This window comes from Oncorhynchus mykiss, chromosome 26, assembly GCF_013265735.2.
Source record: "Oncorhynchus mykiss isolate Arlee chromosome 26, USDA_OmykA_1.1, whole genome shotgun sequence".
In the NCBI taxonomy this organism is placed as follows: Eukaryota; Metazoa; Chordata; class Actinopteri; order Salmoniformes; family Salmonidae; genus Oncorhynchus; species Oncorhynchus mykiss.
In genome coordinates, this window is record NC_048590.1 from 38,407,607 (window position 1) to 38,432,241 (window position 24,635).

The 24,635-nt window shown below is 43.8% G+C and overlaps 1 protein-coding gene across 3 annotated transcripts in view; it reads right to left on the reverse strand.

Moving 5' to 3' along the window:
- Positions 1-3,516: 3,516 nt before the first annotated feature.
- LOC110506757 (nuclear factor of activated T-cells, cytoplasmic 3-like) overlaps positions 3,517-24,635 on the reverse strand; it is a 93,034-nt gene continuing 71,915 nt past the window's right edge. For all 3 annotated transcript variants that reach the window (XM_036964593.1, XM_036964592.1, XM_036964594.1), the window contains exons 7-10: positions 22,422-22,477; positions 22,094-22,220; positions 15,846-17,018; positions 3,517-3,935 (exon numbers count right to left, since the gene is read on the reverse strand). In XM_036964593.1, the coding sequence (XP_036820488.1) occupies positions 3,877-3,935; positions 15,846-17,018; positions 22,094-22,220; positions 22,422-22,477 (1,415 nt within the window). In that variant the 3' untranslated portion in view covers positions 3,517-3,876. The remainder of the gene's footprint in view (positions 3,936-15,845; positions 17,019-22,093; positions 22,221-22,421; positions 22,478-24,635) is intronic.

The window sequence follows — 24,635 nt, forward strand, 5'->3', positions numbered from 1 at the left end:
GGAAACCAGTGTTCATCTATCCATCGCATAAAACATATTCATCGAAAGTCAAGCGTCTCCATATCACAAACTCAGAAATCCATCTAATTTCTATAAAAATCAAAGTCATACTCTGCATGAAGAGTCAGCTGTGCAAACAAACAACAAAAGCGTTTACCATCCTATCATTCAAAGCTGCTATTTAACAAGGTTTATAAGGCATTTGTTCAACCTGAAGAGGAGGTGTGGGGAGTCAGGAAGAGAGTAGTATTAATACACAGATACAGTGGCTTCAGAAGGTATTCATACCCTTTGACTTATTCCACCTTTTGTTGTGGTACAGCATGAATAGAAAATGGATTATATCTACACAATAACCTATAATGACAGTAAAAACACGTTTTATAAATGTTTGCTAATTTATTGAAAATAAAATACAGAAATCTAATTTACATAAGTATTCCCACCCCTGAGTCAATACTTTATAGAAGCACCTTAAGCAGTGATTAAAGCTGTGAGGCTTTCTTGGTATGTCTCTAAGAGCTTTGCACACCTGGATTGTGCAACAATTAACCTTTTGGTTGTTGATGGTTGTTGGTTGTTGATCATTGCTAGACAACCATTTTCAGGTATTGCCACAGATTTTCAAGCAGATTTAAGTCAAAACTGTAATTTGGCCACTCAGGAACATCCACTGTCTTCTTGGAAAGCAACTTCAGTGTATATTTGGCCTTGTGTTTTAAGTTATTGTCCTGCTGAAAAGTGAATTCACCTCCCAGTGTCTGGTGGAAAGCAGAATGAACCAGATTTCCCTCTAGAATTTTGCCTGTGCTCCATTCTGCTTATTATTTTATTTAAAAAAAATCTCCAGTCCTTATCGATTACAAGCATACACATAACATAATGCAGCCATCACTATGCTTGAAAATATGGAGAGTGGTACTCAGTATTGTGTTGTATTGGATTTGCCCCAAACATAACACTTTGTACTCAGAACAAAAAGTTAATTGCTTTGACATTTTTTTTTGTAGTATTACTTTAGTGCCTTGTTGCAAACAGGATGCATGTTTTGGAATATTTTTATTCTGTACAGGCTTCCTTCTTTTCACTCTGTCAATTAGGTTAGTATTGTAGCATAACTACAATGTTGTTGATTCATCCTGTTTTCTCCTATCACAGCCATTAAACTGTGTAACTGTTTTAAAGTCACCATTGGCGTCATGGTGAAATCCCTAAGCCGTTTCCTTCCTCTCTGGCAACTGAGTTAGGAAGGAGGCCTGTATCTTTGTAGTGATTGGGTGTATTGATACACCATCTAAAGTATAATTAATAACTTCTCCATGCTCAAAGGGATATGCTCAATGTCTGCTTTTTTTCACCCATCTACCAATAGGTGCCCTCCTTTGCGAGGCATTGGAAAAACTCCCTGGTCTTTGTGGTTGAATCCATGCAACTTATGTGACTTGTTAAGTTCATTTTTACTCCTCAACCACTCAAGACATTTCAGCTTTTTATTTTTTATGAATTTATAAACAATTCTGAAAACATAAGTCCACTTTGACATTATCGGGTATTGCGTTTAGGCCAGCGACAAAAACGTCTACATTTAATATATTTGAAATTCAGGCTGTACCACAACAAAATGTGGAAAAAGTCAAGGGGTGTGAATACTTTCTGAAGGCACTATATCTACATGGCTGGAAGGTCACTAGAAGTGTGGAATGTTGCATATTACAGATCCCAGTCCAGCACCAGAGAAGAAGAGAAGGGGCTCCCAGGCACCCAGAGACAAAGAAGGACAAGGGTGATGGGGGTGTCGCAGTGGGGCTGCAGTACTACCTCTACACTCCCAGGGGGTGCTGTTGTGACATCACTCAAACAACCGGGGTGTTTGTACCGTCAAGGTCTATGCTGGTGAGAAAATCATGAGTACAGTATTCAACCCTTCTTTATTCTTACTGAGGGGTCCTATTGTTCCTCACTGAGCACTACACTGTTAGGGGCACCATTGTGACTTGATAGGGTATATTTCATACTCCATCCAGACACCCTGAGCAGAGTTTTGCTGCATAGAAACCGTTTAGGAGGTGATCACTCTCTAAACCAGTGATCACCTCTGGGGATCTGAACCCAGGCCTGAGAACTAATGCTAAAAATGAACCCGAAATCAACTGAACAGAGAACATGTTCCTCGTCTTTCTGCCACTCACTGACCCCAATAATCCTACAGTTTGTCAGAAAATCACGTTGTAGGATTTTTTATGAATTTATTTGCAAATTATGGTGGAAAATAAGTATTTGGTCAATAACAAAAGTTTATCTCAATACTTTTGTTATATACCCTTTGTTGGCAATGACAGAGGTCATTTTGGCCCATTCCTCCATGCAGATCTCATCTAGAGCAGTGAGGTTTTGGGGCTGTTGCTGGGCAACACAGACTTTCAACTCCCTCCAATATGGGGTTGAGATCTGGAGACTGGCTAGGCCACTCCAGGACCTTGAAATGCTTCTTACGAAGCCACTCCTTCGTTGCCCGGGCGGTGTGTTTGGGATCATTGTCATGCTGAAAGACCCAGCCACGTTTCATCTTCAATGCCCTTGCTGATGGAAGGAGATTTTCACTCAAAATGTCATGATACATGGCCCAATTCATTCTTTCCTTTACACGGATCAGTCGTCCTGGTCCCTTTGCAGAAAAACAGCCCCAAAGCATGATGTTTCCACCCCCATGCTTCACAGTAGGTATGGTGTTCTTTGGATGCAACTCAGCATGCTTTGTCCTCCAAACACGACGAGTTGAGTTTTTACCAAAAAGTTCTATTTTGGTTTCATCTGACCATATGACATTCTCCCAATCTTCTTCTGGATCATCCAAATGCTCTCTAGCAAACTTCAGACGGGCCTGGACATGTACTGGCTTAAGCAGGGGAACACGTCTGGCACTGCAGGATTTGAGTCCCTGGCGGCGTAGTGTGTTACTGATGGTAGGCTTTGTTACTTTGGTCCCAGCTCTCTGCAGGTCATTCACTAGATCCCCCTGTGTGGTTCTGGGATTTTTGCTCACCGTTCTTGTGATCATTTTGACCCCATGGGGTGAGATCTTGCGTGGAGCCCCAGATCGAGGGAGATTATCAGTGGTCTTGTATGTCTTCCATTTCCTAATAATTGCTCCCACAGTTGATTTCTTCAAACCAAGCTGCTTACCTATTGCAGATTCAGTCTTCCCAGCCTGGTGCAGGCCTACAATTTTGTTTCTGGTGTCCTTTGACAGCTCTTTGGTCTTGGCCATAGTAGAGTTTGGAGTGTGACTGTTTGAGGTTGTGGACAGGTGTCTTTTATACCGATAGCAAGTTCAAACAGGTGCCATTAATACAGGTAACGAGTGGAGGACAGAGGAGCCTCTTAAAGAAGAAGATACAAGTCTGAGAGAGCCAGAAATCTTGCTTGCTTGTAGGTGACCAAATACTTATTTTCCACCATAATTTTCAAATAAATTCATTAAAAATCCTACAATGTGATTTTCCAGATTTCTTTTCTCATTTTGTCTGTCATAGTTGAAGTGTACCTACGATGAAAATTACAGGCCTCTCTCACCTTTTTAAGTGGGGGAACTTGCACAATTGGTGGCTGACTAAATACTTTTTTGCCCCACTGTACATGTGTAGGTGGGTGAATCTGAGCTCTTTTGCTGTCATGTGGGTAAATGAAAGGTTTGTTCATGTGTGTCTGGAGGGTCTTTTTGTGGACTGGTAGGTCCATGAAGTGTAAAAGGGAATCTCAGCCCAGTCTGTCCTGCCTAGAGGCAGGTAAAGTCCTGTGGTGGAGGTGGTGGTGTTGGGGCTGGTGAAGACACTGCTATGCCCAGCTGGGTGTGTGGATGCCTGGCCACGGACAGCGCTACGACTGGGCACCGCCACCAGGGGACTGGGACATGTCTCTGCCGATGATCTCATTCACTGGAAACACAAAGAGAGAGGATACAGGTTCACTACAGCTGAACAACACAGTCCAGAGGGTTTATTATTATAGGCTACTAAACCTTAGCAAGGCTTTCTTCAACTTCAATTGACCCAAAGTTTTTGAGACCACATTGATTGTCATATATTATCAAGAAATCAAATCTAAATTGTGTTCCTGAATGCATTCGGACTGTGAGAAAATACAAATGTTTACCAGCAGAGGGCGATGTTGCCCCGCTCACTTACTGACTTCTCTGAACACAGAAAAGTTCAGCTTCAGCATATCACAGTGGAGAGATAGAGGGAAAAACTCATACATACACTGGCAAGACCCAGAGGTTCAACTCACAGCTTTGGAATGACAAAACCACCGTCAACAACCAGAAAGCGAGGAGAAACTATTCCATTCACTGCCGTGTGTCATTACCGTCAGACATGACCTTTGACAGCGTCCAAGATATTTAGTCTTTACCACCACAACATGTCGACTCCTATAAATATCATCCTCCATTTATTGAATGGCCTAGCGAGCACCATTTCTCTATTGCGTTTCTTCATTTCTTCCACCTCTTAATTGAGCTTGAGTACATTTCCTCTGGCCTATTATTGTGGGTTTGCGAGCGTAGTAAATGGGCCTGTATAAAACTAATCCATTGTTACAACACATGTTGTCGACCCCAGAGAGGCACTCAAGCACAGTGCTGTAGGTAATTACTCTGCCAGGCAGAGCTAGCTAGGCCTAATATTAAATAAATAAGTTATTTTCTCTCTCGCTCTCTGGCGGTGGGGCATGTTGGAGATGCCTCCAACAGAGGCCTGACTGTTACAGTGGTGCCAAAGCTGTTTTCAGCTCACACCGGGTCCAGCGTGGCTCAGCGGGAGAACCAGCGGGGAGCCTGTAAAAACCACAGCCGTAAATTAAATCAACTTCTAACCCCCATATCACGCTAACTGAAGCTGCATCTGGTTAACTACAGTACCTGTGGAACAAAAAGGAGGGTGAGAAAGAGAGAGGGAGAAAGAGAGGGAGAGAAGAGAGAGGGGAGAGAGAGAAAAGAGAGAAAGAGGAGAGAGAGAGTGAAAGGAGAGGATACGTAGCCTGGTTTGGTATTTGTGGAAAAAGTGAAGATATTTTCCACACAGCAGCGACTGGTAGCTTTGCATTCGTGCAGCAGTGGCGGCATTCATACACCGTTCATTTCCTGATGTGGCACATAGGTGTCAAAAGTCATGGCAGGTCAAAGAGACAGAGGGCAAAGAAAGGAGAGGGTTTGACTATCTGGTTTAGAGCGAGGAGATGGCGAGTGAGTCCTCTGAGCTCTGACAGTTTGACACACATTAAGACAGATAGACACGCAGGTATTCAGCCAGACCTGTCCATACACCACAGCAACAGTACCAGCCCTGCTGCTTGGGGATTCCTCTTCTCTTACCTACAACTGGCCACTTGTTGTGCAACTGTCTGTTGTGAAATCATACATTTAATGGCCCACCGTGTCTGATGGACAAGTCAGCATCTGCTTTATATGGGTCATATTATATATGGGTATTTATATATGTGGTATATTATTGGTAGATGGAGTGAGAGGAAAATTAACAGTCAAATCATGTGTAGATTAAATTCAGAGTATTATCGAGATATTAGGGAGTCCGTTCAAATTAATTCATCTTAAGATCTTCCCTTTATATTTCTTAACCACATTTTGCTGTGTATGGGGTTAAATAATAATTTATTCATTAACACAAATCAAGAATGATACTTTTTCATCAATTTAATTAAAAGCCTTGATATTCTGTATTCCAGTTGTTACCCCCATCCCTAAGAATCATCAGCTGTATATCAACTGTTACCCCCATCCCTAAGAATCATCAGCTATATATCAACTGTTACCCCCATCCCTAAGAATCATCAGCTATATATCAACTGTTACCCCCATCCCTAAGAATCATCAGCTATATATCAACTTTTACCCCCATCCCTAAGAATCATCAGCTATATATCAACTGTTACCCCCATCCCTAAGAATCATCAGCTATATATCAACTGTTACCCCCATCCCTAAGAATCATCAGCTATATATCAACTGTTACCCCCATCCCTAAGAATCATCAGCTATATATCAACTGTTACCCCCATCCCTAAGAATCATCAGCTATATATCAACTGTTACCCCCATCCCTAAGAATCATCAGCTATATATCAACTGTTACCCCCATCCCTAAGAATCATCAGCTATATATCAACTGTTACCCCCATCCCTAAGAATCATCAGCTATATATCAACTGTTACCCCCATCCCTAAGAATCATCAGCTATATATCAACTGTTACCCCCATCCCTAAGAATCATCAGCTATATATCAACTGTTACCCCCATCCCTAAGAATCATCAGCTATATATAAACTGTTACCCCCATCCCTAAGAATCATCAGCTATATATCAACTGTTACCCCCATCCCTAAGAACATCAGCTATATATCAACTGTTACCCCCATCCCTAAGAATCATCAGCTATATATCAACTGTTACCCCCATCCCTAAGAATCATCAGCTATATATCAACTGTTACCCCCATCCCTAAGAATCATCAGCTATATATCAACTGTTACCCCCATCCCTAAGAATCATCAGCTATATATCAACTGTTACCCCCATCCCTAAGAATCATCAGCTATATATCAACTGTTACCCCCATCCCTAAGAATCATCAGCTATATATCAACTGTTACCCCCATCCCTAAGAATCATCAGCTATATATCAACTGTTACCCCCATCCCTAAGAATCATCAGCTATATATCAACTGTTACCCCCATCCCTAAGAATCATCAGCTATATATCAACTGTTACCCCCATCCCTAAGAATCATCAGCTATATATCAACTGTTACCCCCATCCCTAAGAATCATCAGCTATATATCAACTGTTACCCCCATCCCTAAGAATCATCAGCTATATATCAACTGTTACCCCCATCCCTAAGAATCATCAGCTATATATCAACTGTTACCCCCATCCCTAAGAATCATCAGCTATATATCAACTGTTACCCCCATCCCTAAGAATCATCAGCTATATATCAACTGTTACCCCCATCCCTAAGAACATCAGCTATATATCAACTGTTACCCCCATCCCTAAGAACATCAGCTATATATCAACTGTTACCCCCATCCCTAAGAATCATCAGCTATATATCAACTGTTACCCCCATCCCTAAGAATCATCAGCTATATATCAACTGTTACCCCCATCCCTAAGAATCATCATCTATATATCAACTGTTACCCCCATCCCTAAGAATCATCAGCTATATATCAACTGTTACCCCCATCCCTAAGAACATCAGCTATATATCAACTGTTACCCCCATCCCTAAGAATCATCAGCTATATATCAACTGTTACCCCCATCCCTAAGAATCATCAGCTATATATAAACTGTTACCCCCATCCCTAAGAATCATCAGCTATATATCAACTGTTACCCCCATCCCTAAGAATCATCAGCTATATATCAACTGTTACCCCCATCCCTAAGAATCATCAGCTATATATCAACTGTTACCCCCATCCCTAAGAATCATCAGCTATATATCAACTGTTACCCCATCCCTAAGAACATCAGCTATATATCAACTGTTACCCCCATCCCTAAGAACATCAGCTATATATCAACTGTTACCCCCATCCCTAAGAATCATCAGCTATATATCTGAATACAATTACAACGTCTCAAAGTCATTGCACTCCTGTTAAACTGGTACATTCTCAAAAATCCCCCCAAATAAATTTGTCTCAGAAAAAGTAATACAACTATTTCAAACATAATTTTACAGTATCGACAATGAATACTGTAGCGTCAACTGTACTTGCTAGTTGACTACCATTAAAAAAAGCAGTGAAAACGTATTGGTGGTTCCATGATAGAAATAGAGGTGTTTATTTGTATTTGTTTGTGTGATCTGTGAGCTGCTACTACTGCTGATGTGACAGAGGGAGGGGCAGGCCTTTGTGCTTGGCTGGCTAGCCACTGTCTCTATCCTGTTGGCGTGGGCGGATGGTTCTTCCTCTCCCATCACACACGGCTATCTATCTTCACACATAGACTGTATTTGTCGGTTAACTGCGACAGACAGCTTTACATAAAACATCAGTCTACAACAATGTATCCACGTTCTAATCACAGCACACGAGCTGAAATGTTCAACTAAAAATGAACCATTATTGTATGTGTTTAATGTAAGTCTCAAGCACAATGTCTATCTGCAGTTGTGTCTGTTTAGAAAACGTTCCACAGAACACACACAAAACACACAAAACGATGCAAACTTTCACACGGGCATTAGATATCCTATTAATCGACTACTGGTAAATTTTCAAAATGGGCTCTAACAAGACTGACAGTTATATAAAATATTATCAACTAGGTCTATAATCTGATGTAGATCTGGGAAAAATCTTTCAAATTGTGCTTGACTTCAGTAGTTTCATACCTGAACCAATGTCTCAGATTGACTTGTTTTTATGACTGCATCAGAAACGTGATGATTTAGCCCAGCTTACTACAGAGAACCCTGGGTCTCTTTAACCCTCTGGAAGGGAGATCCTCTTTATATGACTAGGAGGGGGGGGGGGTCCCTATTAAGCCAGGGAACTGCTCCTCATACAGTGAACTGTCATTTCGCTTCTAAGGTCCTTGGGCTAATCTACGTTACTGGATGTGTGACTAAACCAGCCCATGAACATGACTTCCCTCCCCATCAGACCAGTGTCACCTCTCAGACAGTACTGTCGTGGGGAACGAACCCTTCAATCACTGTGACTTAGGCTAATTACAGTCAAAGACAGAGAGTCCCTCCTCGATCAAAGTCCATCAGTGTACTGATTGGTGGTAAAACTAGGTTTTCAGTGTGTGTCATGTCATTATCTCAAAGGGGAAACTCACATGAATCACTTTACCTAACCCAGACATAGGGGAGAAACAGACTGCCCTTATTAAATCTACATTGTGTGTCCTTTCTGACCCCAATTATTTTTCTTTGCTTTTCTTTGCTTGGAATCACAGTGATCTTTAACGTCATGTCTAGATGTGTACATTTCATGTCTAAAAGGAATCTGCTAAAATGATCTCTGCAATGAGAAACAGAAGTGAAACAATCAAACAGATGTGGATTTTCTATGATAAACAAGTCATCAGTTAGGATGGAAAACAGGTAATCACCCTGGTTCCCGTCTGACAGATTGAAAAAAACGTTCCCTGACAGACAAACACTGAAGTGTGAAGCAGAAAAGGGCATGTAGGGCGCTCCAACAGAGAACCAGCTTCAGAAAATAACAAGAAGACTGAGTGATTGTTCTCTCCACTCTACCAAATGAAGAAAACATGTGACGATGGATAACACTTGTGCAAGGCACGGGACAGGCAAGCCAAGATTCAGTTGGTCAAAAGGAAGACTTGCAATGACATGCACACATCTTCTGAGAGCCTCGGGTAGAAGAGAAAACATCAGGCGTTCAAGTCAAATGGACAAGTCCACTTAATGATCATATTTCATTGGAAATATATGGTCAGTTTCAGTAACAGAATCTAGACAACTAAAAACATTCCAGGGTTGCTAGGCTAACATCTCTTTTTTTTGTTTAACTGTAGCTCTGTAGTCTATTACTCTAGTCTGACACGCTGCCAGAGAGACAGATCACAGTAACAGTAGAGCTCCAGTCAGAACACTATAGCCTCATTAGAACACTGCTGCAGTTTTAACAAAGTCACTCATCTCTGTGAATCATCTGTGGATTTCCCATTTGTAAGTGATTCACAACACACATGTCTTTTGATCTGGCCCCTTTAATGTCTGCTCACAGGAAGCCATCAGATGACCACAAGAGTGAGTTACAAGGTGGAAGCCAACAGGATTGGAGCCAGAATGGCCATCCTAAAATGTTGGAATGGAAGCCAATAGGATCCGGAATGGCCAACCAGAAGATTCATCTAAACTTCTACCACAATAGACCATGACCTTAGGATGTGCAGTAGGGATCAGATAATGACACATTCTATGTGTCTGCTGCATTTCACAGTGACTAAACACCTAATGGCACTTAATGGCATTTTAAGAGATTTGTCCGGACTGGAGGCTAGTTTAGTGAGTTAGAAGAATTCCTGCATCCACATAATTAGAATGCCGGATAACTGCAGTAACCTGACTGCCATGTGTTATGGTGTGTGTGTGTGTGTGTGTGTGTGTGTGACTCAACAGTTCTCTGAGACACTTGACATATACACTCCCCTTACAGCAGCTGTCACACAAAGCACACTACAGGGTTTAATAGGGATATCAACTATAACAGTGGCTCTCTGTTAGGAAACACAAATCAACAATGACATCTAAAATTGACAAGCTAACCGATAACACAACCCACGAGCTGGTACAAGAGGCCATTTGCATACAAACAAGACAATATTATATTCAAAACATTGATATGGGACTCTGTAAACAAATAAAAGGTTTCTCTTTCTGTTTTCCTGGCTGAAGGTCAATGTTAAGTTCCAACATTACCAAGGATCTCCGGCCTGCCCGGGCACTCCGTCTGCCTGGCGCTGGCCAACATCTTGACGGAGAAACTCACTGAAAAGCACGCACACACAGACACGCACACACAGACACGCACACACAGACACGCACACAGAGACACGCACACAGAGACACGCACACAGAGACACGCACACAGAGACACGCACACAGAGACACGCACACACAGGCACGCACACACAGACACGCACACACAGACACGAACACACAGACACGCACACACAGACACGCACACACAGACACGCACACACAGACACGCACACAGAGACACGCACACAGAGACACGCACACACAGACACGCACACAGAGACACGCACACAGAGACACGCACACACAGACACGCACACAGAGACACGCACACAGAGACACGCACACAGAGACACGCACACAGAGACACGCACACACAGACACGCACACACAGACACGCACACACAGACACGCACACACAGACACGCACACACAGACATGCACACACAGACACGCACACAGAGAGAGAGAGAAAGGCACACTGGCAGGACCTGAACCCCAGAGCCCAGAACCCAGTGCTGGTGCTACACTGCCAATTACATTCCTAAGTCTTTAATTGTATGGAAAGACGACAAACAAAGTCGGTTTCCACTTGTTCCAGGGCCGGTGGTGTGTGTTTGTGATTGTGTTTAACTAGCTGAGTTTGGTTAGGTCCAGGCCTGATGCATTTTCCTACCACTGTTGTTTTTTCCTCACATGAATAGAGAGTTGTGTTATTTATCTGCCATGCTCGGTTAGAAGTTAGAAGCAGCCACTGGCTGGGCTGGGACTTGGACCAAGCCACAAAGCCACCAAACCACAGAGTACCAGAGGAGAGTTTCCACTGTTGGGGACAACTCAGGACTCTGGAGACTGAGGCCTGCTTGACCCAAACTGACCAGCAGCATGGTGCCAGGGTTCTGTGACTTCCGTCTAGTGGTAGTGCAACCTGTAGACTAGAGGTTGGTTCCCTGGGTCTGTAGTAGTAGAGACGGACAGGGCCTACCTCACGGAGGGGATTGGAGTCTGGTGAAAGCTATGTTTCAAGAGCCTTAGTAGCAGACCCAGATTAGCCCATGTTTTAAATGTAGATGTGTGTGTGTGTTGTTGGCTATGCTGTGTCAACAGGGACCGTGCACATGCTCTGGGAGCGGCATTGCTCGTGTATTTGTATATAGAGTTGTGCCTGAGAAAACTGCCTAAAGTATGTGATTAACTACTGTGTGCACAGTGTTTACAATGTGTGGCGCCATACTCATAGTACTGACGTGGATATGGCTGTTTTTGGTGGGTGCATTTACTGTGTGTACTATGTGCCTGTGTCTCTCTGTGTGTGTGTGTGTGTGTGTGTGTGTGTGTGTGTGTGTGTGTGTGTGTGTGTGTGTGTGTACACTATGACAGCGCTAGAAATAAGTGTGTGTGCCTGCTCTATGTCGATGTCTCTCACAAGAAGAGCGGGAGCAGCAGGCCTGGCCTATTATTAACCCAGAATGCCGTGCTCACGGCGAGAGGCAGCTGTAGCCCGAGCAGGAGAGCAAACAAAAGATGCAGGCACGCGGTGTCACACACACACAGCCTCGGCTACCCCCCCCGCCCATCTGCACTGTGTATGTGTGTTGTCTGTGCAAACACAGGGCCAGCTGATTAATTAGATGAACACACGGGTCGGCACCACAAGTGGTTCAGTCTGTCACCATGACGGCCGTAATCACCCTCACAGGAGGGTTCACTCACATTCACACGAGAGGAAGGGGGAGAGCAAGGTTGCACACACCTACAGCACGCTATACACACTACTGTACAATTACTGTCCCTGTTAATAGTGCACTCACATTAACACTGTTCAGGAAGATTGGAAATATATTGACACTAAATATGGACACTAAACCAAATATAGACTACTGTACCTACCAATAAAGAAGCAGAGGTCCTGTACACAGCAGTTTCCTTTCAGCTGCTAGCTCTAGCAGAACAACTGCCTCCTCCTGCCTCTTACTGATAAATACATACTCTTTGTTATAAACCTTTATTGGAGATGAGAATTCATCTAGGAGGAGTATGAGAAGTGGGGATGCATACTGCCAGTTGGGTGGGATCCTCAACTCGTCTCTCCATCTGTCAGTAAGTCTGTGCCACTCCTGAACCCCCCACACCCACAGTAGACCTACTGCACGCACACACACACGTACGTACGTACGCACGTACGTACGCACACACACACACACCCTCTACATGGCCCCTGCCATGGTACGTCACCAGTCACCAAGGCCATCTGTTAGCTCACCACAGCGGTTTTACACTGTGACATGGTGGTACACACACACAGACTTGTGCTGACACAAGTCTATGCAGGCAATACTACAGTGATACTCAGGGGCGCAACTTTGGTTTTAGAAGTGGGGGGGGGAACTAATATTATATATATTTTTTAAATAGTAGGATAAACACTCCAAACAGCCTACCCGACCGCTCGGAGGCGTCCGCATGGTGCTAAAGCACACAGTTGCCTTGTTTTGTATCACATTCCAATGATAAAACTGGGGGGACAAAAATGCAATTCCCCAAGTGAAAGTTGCACCCCTGGTGATACTACTGTATACTGAAATCCTACCAGGGAATGACTATCATATCAAAATGTACATATCAGCACTGACCCTGTTCTTAGTTAGACTACTAGAACTCAGACAGATAGACAGACATTAACAGAAAGACACACAGATAGTCTAGTAGACCAGAGTTCAATCACTTTCAAAGACATTTAGATGGAAGTATTTAGATATTTATTTATTTGAAAAGAAACGTAGTTGAATATTGGAATGTATTTAGAAATACACTTGGAAAGTATTTGAAAACACTCAAATACACTGACTCAAATACACTCCCATGCATTTAACCCAGTTATTTTAATATAGTATTTGAAATAAGGATTTGAAAATACGGTCAGACTTGATTTGGATCGTCCGGATTTTTGCTTTGTAGATGCTCTACAGATGGTCATACTATCAACAAACTATCTGTTGATAAACAACTGCTTGCTAAGGTTAGGGTTAGGTTAAGAATAAGGTTAGGGTAAGGATTAAGTTTAGGGTTAAAGTTAGAGCTAGGGTTAATAGATAGTTAGTTGAAATATTACTGATAGTCTGTAGAGCATCTACATATGGACTATCCAAATAAAGTGTTACCGAAAATACTTCCAATAGAAGTAGTTAATTAGGCCACATTATTTGAAAATAGTCAAATACACCAACAACAACAAAATAAATAACAAATAATTAAATACACATGAACCCTGGTCTGCTCTGTGGTATATTTCATGTGCTGCTCTGACCTCCTAAAAACTCAGTCCTTCCATTGCTGCACTGCGCTGCTCAGTCATTCACTGCTTCATGATGTCCTACAGAGCCAGTGTGTGTGTGTGTGTGTGTTTTGTGTGAATGTTTGTTTGTGCGTCCTACAGAGCCTGCATGGCACAGAAGCTATTTCTAGGCCTCGCTCAGACAGGGACTTACTAATCCCAGGGTGAACCTGTCAGTCTTTTCAGTCAACAACTTTTCTCACACTTTTCTTCTTGGTATGTACAGGTAACTGCCAAAATAAAGGAAACACTTGAGTAAATGAGGGCCACAAAGCAAGTGCTTCCACACTGGTCTGGAATTAACATCTCATCATCATGCTTAGGGTCATATATAAAAATGCTGGGCAGGCCCAGTTGCCCATTATTTTGGCTACCATGGCTAGAAGAGATCTCAGTGAGTTGGGTAGGAGGGGGCACATTTGACAGGAGCTTCGTTGACCAAGACTGCACAACTTGCTGATGTTTCACAATATGCCATGGCCGTGTCAGTCAGCAGATCTCAACCCAATTGAACACTTATGAGAGATTCTGGAACATTTTTCCCCCACCATCAACACATTTCTCATGGAAAAATGGTGTTGCATCCCTCCAATAAAGTTCCAGACACTTGTAGAATCTATGCCAAAGTGCATTGAAGCTGTTCTGTCTCGTGGTGTTTCCTTTATTTTGGCAGTTACCTGTAGCTACACCGTCTGAGGGAAATTGACTGAGGCAGCCAGACTTTTACTTGCACAATGTGTGTGTGAATGTGTGTTGGAGAGTGTGAGAGAGAAATAGAGAGTGAGTAATTAAGGATATACTGATTATGATTATGCGTGCGTACACACAACTGTGCGACTAAGTCTGAGTGTATGAGTGTGTGTAGGCATACACATGTAGTGTATTATGCAGCTGGTGAACTTGTGTCTGATGGCCTTTCATACATGACTTATTGATAATGGACCGTGTAATTAGCCTGGCCCTTGCTAGCACACAATACAGCACTTCCTGATGCACACACACTTTCTGTCACAGCCACTCCAGGCTGTTTATTAACTATGGGCCATTTGACTGCTGTTTATTTGAATACGTGACTGAGCGGGACCAGTGTGCAGAGAAGCAGAAGTGGCTGTGCATGGCAGATTAGAAACTAAATGGGGAATGGTGGTTTCTCAAACGGCTTGTGCCGAGTTAGGATTTGTAGTGTTCTTGAAGTGAAGAGGCACTGTTAATGAGTTAGTCTCATCATTCTCCAGTCAGTTTGTTATACCACCGTAAATAGAGGTACATTAGTCCTCTTCAGAATGGAAAGGGCCTTCCACACACAGTAATTAGAGCGGCTGTGGTCTCTGTGGTATAAAACCCAAAGAATTAATCTCCTTACTGGTGTGTGTGTGTGTGTGTGTGTGTGTGTGTGTGTGTGTGTGTGTGTGTGTGTGTGTGTGTGTGTGTGTGTGTGTGTGTGTATGTATGTGTGTGTGTCAGATAGGGATGAGCTATTTGTGACGAGGTCAATAGTGCGAGAGTCATTAGTCTATTGTGCTGCTATGATGTCCAATCCTCCTGTCAGGACCACTCAATAACAACCCTACTGTGTACAAAACCCAACGGACGATTTAAGTGCTGTATTTATGAAATACAAATCACTACAACGAGACATAATTTCACCCAGGAGAATTCAGTAACTGGTGGAAGGTATCTTTTTCCACAGTGTTATAAAACAGAAGCATTTTTGTAAAACACGTGTTAGCTGGATGCTATGCAACAATGTAATGTAATGCAACTTTTTTTTAATTCTAAAGGATAATAAAATAATGAAAATGTAAGGAGACACAGAGAGAGTGTAGTGAGTACAGACAGAGAGAGAGTGTAGTGAGTACAGACACAGAGAGTGTGGTGAGTACAGACACAGAGAGAGTGAGGTGAGTACAGACACAGAGAGATGGAGAGGCTGACAGACAGAGCTGTGTCTTACCGTCGTCCAGTGTGATGTCCTGCAGGCCGATGGTTCTGAAGGTGGGCTCTCTCTCCTCCGGCTCCTGCTTGATGTTCACACTCTCCCCCTCCGTAGGGAAGGGGCTCTGCTGGGGGGCAAGGGGGTGCTGCTGCACGGGGTTGCTGCTGCACAAGCCTGGGGACAGGCTGGACATGACAGGGCTGCTGGCCTGGGGACTGTGTGCTGGGGGGCCCAGAGGGCTGCCGGTGGGGGAGGTGGGCGACTGGTAGGGCAGGGAGTGGAGCTGGGGGGAGGGTGGCCCGGAATGGGGCGAGGGAACCATGTGGGCTGGAGGGGCACTGGAGGTAGTGGGACAGGAGGCAGACCTCTGGCTGGTGGGGTGGTAGCCCCCCATAGCTCTCTGCAGCTGGGGGGAGGGCTGCATTGGATGGTTTGGGTGGGTGGGTGAGGGCTGGCCCATGGGGTGGTTGGGGCGGGTGGGCGAGGGCACCTGGCTGGGGTTGGGGGGGCAGTGGTAGCCCATGGAGAGCAGGTGAGGGGCAGAGTGGGATGAGTGGGTCATGGGCTGGCTGTGGGGGGCTGTGGAGATGGGGCTGTGGGGGCTGGAGACCTGCTGGGCGGAGGTGGATGGGGAGGAGTGGTACACCATACCCAGCCCCATGGGGTGGGGGTGGGAGGCCCCGGGGTCAGACTGCTGCTGGTGGTAAGGCATCCTCTCATAGCCCTGCGGAACCCCAGTGTTCATGGAAAGGCTGGGCTGGCCATTGTAGGGCAGGTTGGGATTTAGGTTGCTTAGGTGGCTGGGGTGGGTGTGACTCTGCTGCATAGGATGGTGTTGGTAGGAGGGCCTGTTGGGAGGGGCTGGGCCCGGATGGAACGTCATGTGGCAGTCAGCAGGCGTGTGGAGGCCTCGGCCCTGGAGGTGAGGCAGGTGCTGGAAGGAGGGGGAGCCCATGAGGGGGCAGGCAGGCTGCAGAGTATGGAGGCTGGAGCCGGGGCCCGCAGCCAGGCCCCGGGGAGAGCTGGACAGAAGGCCGTCCGGTGGGTGGCCCTGCTCAGGGGAAGGCAGCTGGGTGTGGGTACTGCGGACCAGGATGGCAGCATGGGCCAGGGGCATGGACATACCGGGCATGGGGGGCACAGCAGGGGGCCCTTCCATCTCTTCTCTGTTGTGCTCCTGCTTCACCAGGACTGGAGACAGTGAGAGTGAGCGAGACAGAGACAGAGACAGAGACAGAGACAGAGAGAGAGAGAGAGAGAGAGAGAGAGAGAGAGAGAGAGAGAGAGAGAGAGAGAGAGAGAGAGAGAGAGAGAGAGAGAGAGAGAGAGAGAGAGAGAGAGAGAGAGAGAGAGAGAGAGAGAGAGAGAGAGAGAGAGAGAGAGAGAGAGAGAGAGAGACACTCAGTATGGGAAACCAACGCATTGCCTTTCACATGATACCAGCATTAATATATTCAAATCTTTCATTGCAGCCATAAATATTTTGGTGACATATGTTATGATTATGATAACAGATAATGAATTCCAAAGAAAAACACAAGGCAGTACTCATTTGTTTGACCAAATTCTGGAACACCACAAATAGCCAAATCTCAGGATTAACTTCCCAATCAACATCCACATGAACATCAACATGAACTTGGTTCACCCAAGTTCAGAATGTATGTTTTAACTATATTAGAAATCTTTACTTAAACGGAGCACCTTTACAACGGCGCATAGCACAACTCTGCTGTGTACCAATCAGTAACCTATTTCCCAATCTGGTGCTTGTGACCGGGCAGGGTTTTATTTTGACTCAGCTCTGAATCAGAGAGAGGGAGCATATGTTGTTGGGTTTGGGTGCCATCATGTTGACTGCAGTATGGGGAGAAGCAAAATGCCTTCCAGCCATGCTGAAACCAGGAGGAGGACAAACCAGTTCACAGCCCCTAGTACCCCTACTACCTCCCAGGGCCCTCCCTCTGACAGGCATGTTACTGAGAGAATACAGCCAGGAAGACCTGTGTCTGAGGGGGAAGGGACAGAGATACTGTGATAGATTGGGTTAAATGGTGCTTTTATACATGTTTTGGTTTTGAAGGGGAAAGGCACTACGATATTGTAGAGACAGAAGGGGTCTTCCTCAGCACCTATCCATACTTGGCCAACCCTAATGACAAAGTTTTTCTTGTCTTGACCACCTGAGAACCCTACACATTCTAATCATGACATCCTCCTTAAGGGATCTCAGAAGTTAACTGATGCTCTTTTCTCACAGTTCAGCCCTAAACCAGGCCAGCCAGGGCCCTACTACCCACGCACACTAGGTAGCACAGTGTGATTGGTGGGCCGGTGATGTCACAATTAAGGGTGCGGTGTCCGTGGTAACAATAGTGGCGTCTACACTGACAGAGAAGGCTTCCTGTGCTGTGCTCTAATTGGCTGTCCTGGTAGGGTAGCGTGGAAAACAGGAAGCACTAGAAGAGTGGGCGACGTGCTGCAAACGGAGAGTGGGTGGAAGGGCACATACACATCTAAACACACTCACACACATTGCTGTGGTAGATATCAGAAATTGCTCACTTGTCATTATATTCCACCAACACAGTTTTCGTTTTGACTAACGTTGATTCGACGTTATTGTTGGAAAACAATAACAATATCAAGTAAATATGCAGGGATTTGACTTAATGAGAAACATTAGGATACTGTAGAATCCAGGTAAAAAAAAAAAGAAAATTCAGCCTTGGAGAGATTTCATTTTAGACAAACAACACCGGTTGAAATTCCCACAATTCCTGTGTGCAATAAAATGTTCCTGGAGAGCAGAAATTTGCACACTAAAACTTAAATGCAAATACACATCAGAAATAGACAGCAATAGAGTTTCATGGTGCTTTACATAAACAATTGGCGGATGCACATGTAACTGTTAGTGGAGGAGCCCCTTCTTTAACCACAGCTATGCAAACTGGGAGGGAAAGTTCAAAGCTCTCCAAAACCGGGTTAGTTAGCTAAGCCCAAAAGCAGGATCCTCGGCAGTGTGTGTATGTTTGTATGCGTGTGCTGCTGCTTTCCATGGCTGTATCTGCTTTCTGTCAATCCCCCTGAGAGGTCAACACAGGAGTGACAAGCAGGTTTCAACGTGACTCCACATGATCCTGTTCCAGTATGTCTTTAGAACACTCCCACTGCCACACAACTGCTACATCATATAAATGTGGTTGATGAGATGTTAGCTAAACACCACGTGTTGCAAGATCTAATCATCTGCAGTGGAACACAACCGCCAGTGATTCTAAAGACTTGCAATTCAAGCACTATGATTGGTGTAGAATAGAGGTTGACCGATTAATCGGAATGGCCGATTAATTAGGGCCGATTTCAAGTTTTCATAACAATCGGAAATCTGTATTTTGGGGCGCCGATTTGCCGATTTTTGTATACCTTTATTTAACTAGGCAAGTCAGTTAAGAACGCATTCTTATTTTCAAAGACGGCCTAGGAACGGTGGGTTAACTGCCTCGTTCAGGGGCAGAACGACAGATTTTCACCTTGTCAGTTTGGGGGATCCAATCTTGCAACCTTACAGTTAACTAGTCCAACGCAATAACGACCTGCCTCTCTCGTTGCACTCCACAACGCCTGTTACGCGAAATGCAGTAAGCCAAGGTAAGTTGCTAGCTAGCATTAAACTTATCTTATAAAAAACAATCAATCATAATCACTAGTTAACTACACATGGTTGATGATATTACTAGATATTATCTAGCGTGTCCTGCGTTGCATATAATCTGACTGAGCATACAAGTATCTAAGTATCTGACTGAGCGGTGGTAGGCAGAAGCAGGCGCGTAAACATTCATTCAAACAGCACTTTCGTGCATTTTGCCAGCAGCTCTTCGTTGTGCATCAAGCATTGCGCTGTTTATGACTTCAAGCCTATCAACTCCCGAGATGAGGCTGGTGTAACCGAAGTGAAATGGCTAGCTAGTTAGCGCGCGCTAATAGCGTTTCAAACGTCACTCGCTCTGAGCCTTCTAGTAGTTGTTCCCCTTGCTCTGCATGGGTAACGCTGCTTCAATGGTGGCTGTTGTCGTTGTGTTGCTGGTTCGAGCCCAGGGAGGAGCGAGGAGAGGGACGGAAGCTATACTGTTACACTGGCAATACTAAAGTGCCTATAAGAACAATAGTCAAAGATTAATGAAATACAAATGGTATAGAGGGAAATAGTCCTATAATTCCTATAATAACTACAACCTAAAACTTCTTACCTGGGAATATTGAAGACTCATGTTAAAAGGAACCACCAGCTTTCATACAGTGCCTTGCGAAAGTATTCGGCCCCCTTGAACTTTGCGACCTTTTGCCACATTTCAGGCTTCAAACATAAAGATATAAAACTGTATTTTTTTGTGAAGAATCAACAACAAGTGGGACACAATCATGAAGTGGAACGACATTTATTGGATATTTCAAACTTTTTTAACAAATCAAAAACTGAAAAATTGGGCGTGCAAAATTATTCAGCCCCCTTAAGTTAATACTTTGTAGCGCCACCTTTTGCTGCGATTACAGCTGTAAGTCGCTTGGGGTATGTCTCTATCAGTTTTGCACATCGAGAGACTGACATTTTTTCCCATTCCTCCTTGCAAAACAGCTCGAGCTCAGTGAGGTTGGATGGAGAGCATTTGTGAACAGCAGTTATCAGTTCTTTCCACAGATTCTCGATTGGATTCAGGTCTGGACTTTGACTTGGCCATTCTAACACCTGGATATGTTTATTTTTGAACCATTCCATTGTAGATTTTGCTTTATGTTTTGGATCATTGTCTTGTTGGAAGACAAATCTCCGTCCCAGTCTCAGGTCTTTTGCAGACTCCATCAGGTTTTCTTCCAGAATGGTCCTGTATTTGGCTCCATCCATCTTCCCATCAATTTTAACCATCTTCCCTGTCCCTGCTGAAGAAAAGCAGGCCCAAACCATGATGCTGCCACCACCATGTTTGACAGTGGGGATGGTGTGTTCAGGGTGTTGCTTTTACGCCAAACATAACGTTTTGCATTGTTGCCAAAAAGTTCAATTTTGGTTTCATCTGACCAGAGCACCTTCTTCCACATGTTTGGCGTGTCTCCCAGGTGGCTTGTGGCAAACTTTAAACGACACTTTTTATGGATATCTTTAAGAAATGTCTTTCTTCTTGCCACTCTTCCATAAAGGCCAGATTTGTGCAATATACGACTGATTGTTGTCCTATGGACAGAGTCTCCCACCTCAGCTGTAGATCTCTGCAGTTCATCCAGAGTGATCATCGGCCTCTTGGCTGCATCTCTGATCAGTCTTCTCCTTGTATGAGCTGAAAGTTTAGAGGGACGGCCAGGTCTTGGTAGATTTGCAGTGGTCTGATACTCCTTCCATTTCAATATTACCGCTTGCACAGTGCTCCTTGGGATGTTTAAAGCTTGGGAAATCTTTTTGTATCCAAATCCGGCTTTAAACTTCTTCACAACAGTATCTCGGACCTGCCTGGTGTGTTCCTTGTTCTTCATGATGCTCTCTGCTCTTTTAACGGACCTCTGAGACTATCACAGTGCAGGTGCATTTATACGGAGACTTGATTACACACAGGTGGATTGTATTTATCATCATTAGTCATTTAGGTCAACATTGGATCATTCAGAGATCCTCACTGAACTTCTGGAGAGAGTTTGCTGCACTGAAAGTAAAGGGGCTGAATAATTTTGCACGCCCAATTTTTCAGTTTTTGATTTGTTAAAAAAGTTTGAAATATCCAATAAATGTCGTTCCACTTCATGATTGTGTCCCACTTGTTGTTGATTCTTCACAAAAAAATACAGTTTTATATCTTTATGTTTGAAGCCTGAAATGTGGCAAAAGGTCGCAAAGTTCAAGGGGGCCGAATACTTTCGCAAGGCACTGTATGTTCTCATGTTCTGAGCAAGGAACTGAAACGTTAGCTTTCTTACATAGCACATATTGCACTTTTACTTTCTTCTCCAACACTTTGTTTTTGCATTATTTAAACCAAATTGAACATGTTTCATTATTTACTTGAGGCTAAATTGATTTTATTGATGTATTATATTAAGTTAAAATAAGTGTTCATTCAGTATTGTTGTAATTGTCATTATTACAAATACATTTTAAAAAATTGTCCGATTAATCGGTATCGACTTTTTTGGTCCTCCAATAATCGGTATTGGTATCGGCGTTGAAAAATCATAATCGGTCGACCTCTAGTGTAGAATGTAGATCCTCCTACCTGACAGGTAAGTGAAGCGTTGTGATTGGCTCCTTTTCCGTTTGCCGTTACACACGTAGAACTGCACCTGAACAGCCGAGGTCACGGTCTTACTGTGGTAGGGAGGGACCTCCACTACGATGCTCGACTGGGAGAAGGATCCAACACAGTCAACGTTTCCACTTTTCACAGACATTCACATTAGTTAGGATACTTTAGTAATAATGAATGAATAATGCTACATCAATATAACAGCTGTAAAAATATAGCCTAATGATACAGAATAATATACATCATGCTTGTGACAGCTAAGCTACAGAGAGGTGTAGAAAGCTTGTGTTCTACTTACTCCTTGACTTTTCTCACGGATGATTTTCGCCTCCACTTCCCACTGGGGTCGTCCATCTAAAACGACAAAAAGAGAGAGAGAAGACATGACAGATGAGTAAAACACATTGTAGGACTCCATTTTGACAGACGGCAAGATCACAGCATTCCCACTCCAGGCTGGGCCTGGCGAGAGACAATGCATTCGGCTCTTAGTCTGCTTTTCAAATTATGTGTGAATTAATGAATAAATGGCAGAATGGCACCCATAGGGATTCAGCATAGAGCCAACCCACCTCCTTCTCCTCCACAAACAGATGGAGTCAACAGACACATTTGACACAAAGGACTCCATCAAATCCTCCCCTAATTGAATTGCCAGCTCTTGGATTAATTCCTATATCAATGTGAATCTGGGAGGAAGTGAATTCTAGTATCTGTCAAATAGTTTTCAAATAGAAAACCAAGACCATTAAATCTAAAGATCATACAGTAATGCTGAGTTGAATAAGTCAAGTAGCTCAATGCACCTGACATGCAATACACTCCGGCAAAATAACCTAAATATGAAGACAATCTATGATCATTGCACTATATTTCAGAGCCATCTTTAAGTCTTGTGTAATATTTTGGAATGTATCTTCTGGGTTACTGTCTATTTTCCTAATGATCATCATGTCAGTGTCACGCCCTGGCCTTAGTTGTCTTTGTTTTCTTGATTATTTTGGTTAGATCAGGGTGTGACATGGGGGATTTATGTGTTTTGTCTGGTCTAGGGTTTGTTGTATGTTTATGGGGCTGTTTCCTTTCTAGGTAGTTTGTATGTATATGGTTGCCTAGATTGGTTCTCAATTAGAGGCAGCTGTCTATCGTTGTCTCTGATTGGGAACCATATTTAGGCAGCCATATTCTGTGGGTACTTTGTGGGTGGTTGTCTTCTGTCATTGCACCAGATAGGACTGTTTTGGTTTTTCACATGTGTTGTTTTGTATTTTGTAGTGTTCTCATTTATCGTCTATATTAAACATGTTGAACACTAACCACACTGCATTTTGGTCCTCCTCTCCGTTACAGTCAGTGTAAGACTCCCTGCCCCAGCAGACATGGCTCAATATGAACCACAGAAAAACTTCGGAAAGCAGAGGGATTTCAATTGGTTCTGGCTGGGGGACCAGAAACATCTCAATGATGTCATCTTTATGGACACAAAAACTCTGTGGAGAGTATTTTTACAGCTATTAAAAAGTAATCAGTCTAAATATCCTGTTTGTCTTGCCTGGTTAACATTATGGAGAGACGAGTGGAATAACTCTATTTATTTAAAATCCCTGCCTCCCTCCTCCCTCCGCCGGTCGGTCCACCACGCGCTAGGCTACGTTGCGCTGCCAGAGTTCTGGCTGGCTTAGGAAAGGAAACATCCCCTTATTTTCCAGTTTTCCTCCTACAGATCTAATGATCTGGCCAGACATCTTAGGCATCCAGCCATTCAGAAAAACAGTTGAGAGAATTATAACGGGCTGCTGCGTTTAAGGAGGTTACGATCATCACAACTACTAAATCAGATATGTATTCAGCAACTACTGCAGTCACTTACAGTAGTAAGTAGCTACAACTTTTTTTTAATGACATGATGCCACACTAACTTGCAATTGAAAATGGGTCTGTTTCATGCTGTTCATAACATATGGATCTGATTACATCTGACTGTACCTGTGTTACTTCTCCGCTTCCCCAAAACAATCTGCCCTAATGCCTGCTGAAAGACTCCCCATCTTTACAATGGGATCTTATAGCTGTACTGTAGTTATAGGTTAAGTCCTGTACATCTACAGTATTCTGCTTTTCCTTCCAAACGCTTCCCCTTCTAATAGCCATCTATAGTAGATGGCCCTTCTCTGATCTCCTCTTAACTGATAACTGTTCAGAGAGATAACATACTACTTTAGTTAGGAAGACCCTTGATCTCATCCTAACAGAGGCAGATGACAGTCTTTGCCCCAGTAATCCTGTGGTGCATTAGACTCTTCTATAGAGCTCAATGGAGATTCCACCATCCCACAGAATGAAACAGAACAGGTTTATGACATAAGCCACTTTAGGCTATTGTATCTCTACTGGAAGATTCCTTATCTTTTTGTGAAAGGGGGGCTCTAGCTACTCCTCTAGGTATCTGAGTCAGCTTTCTGGTAATGCCTGAATAATGACCTTGGGTGCCTTAGCTCTGTCTGACTTCAGC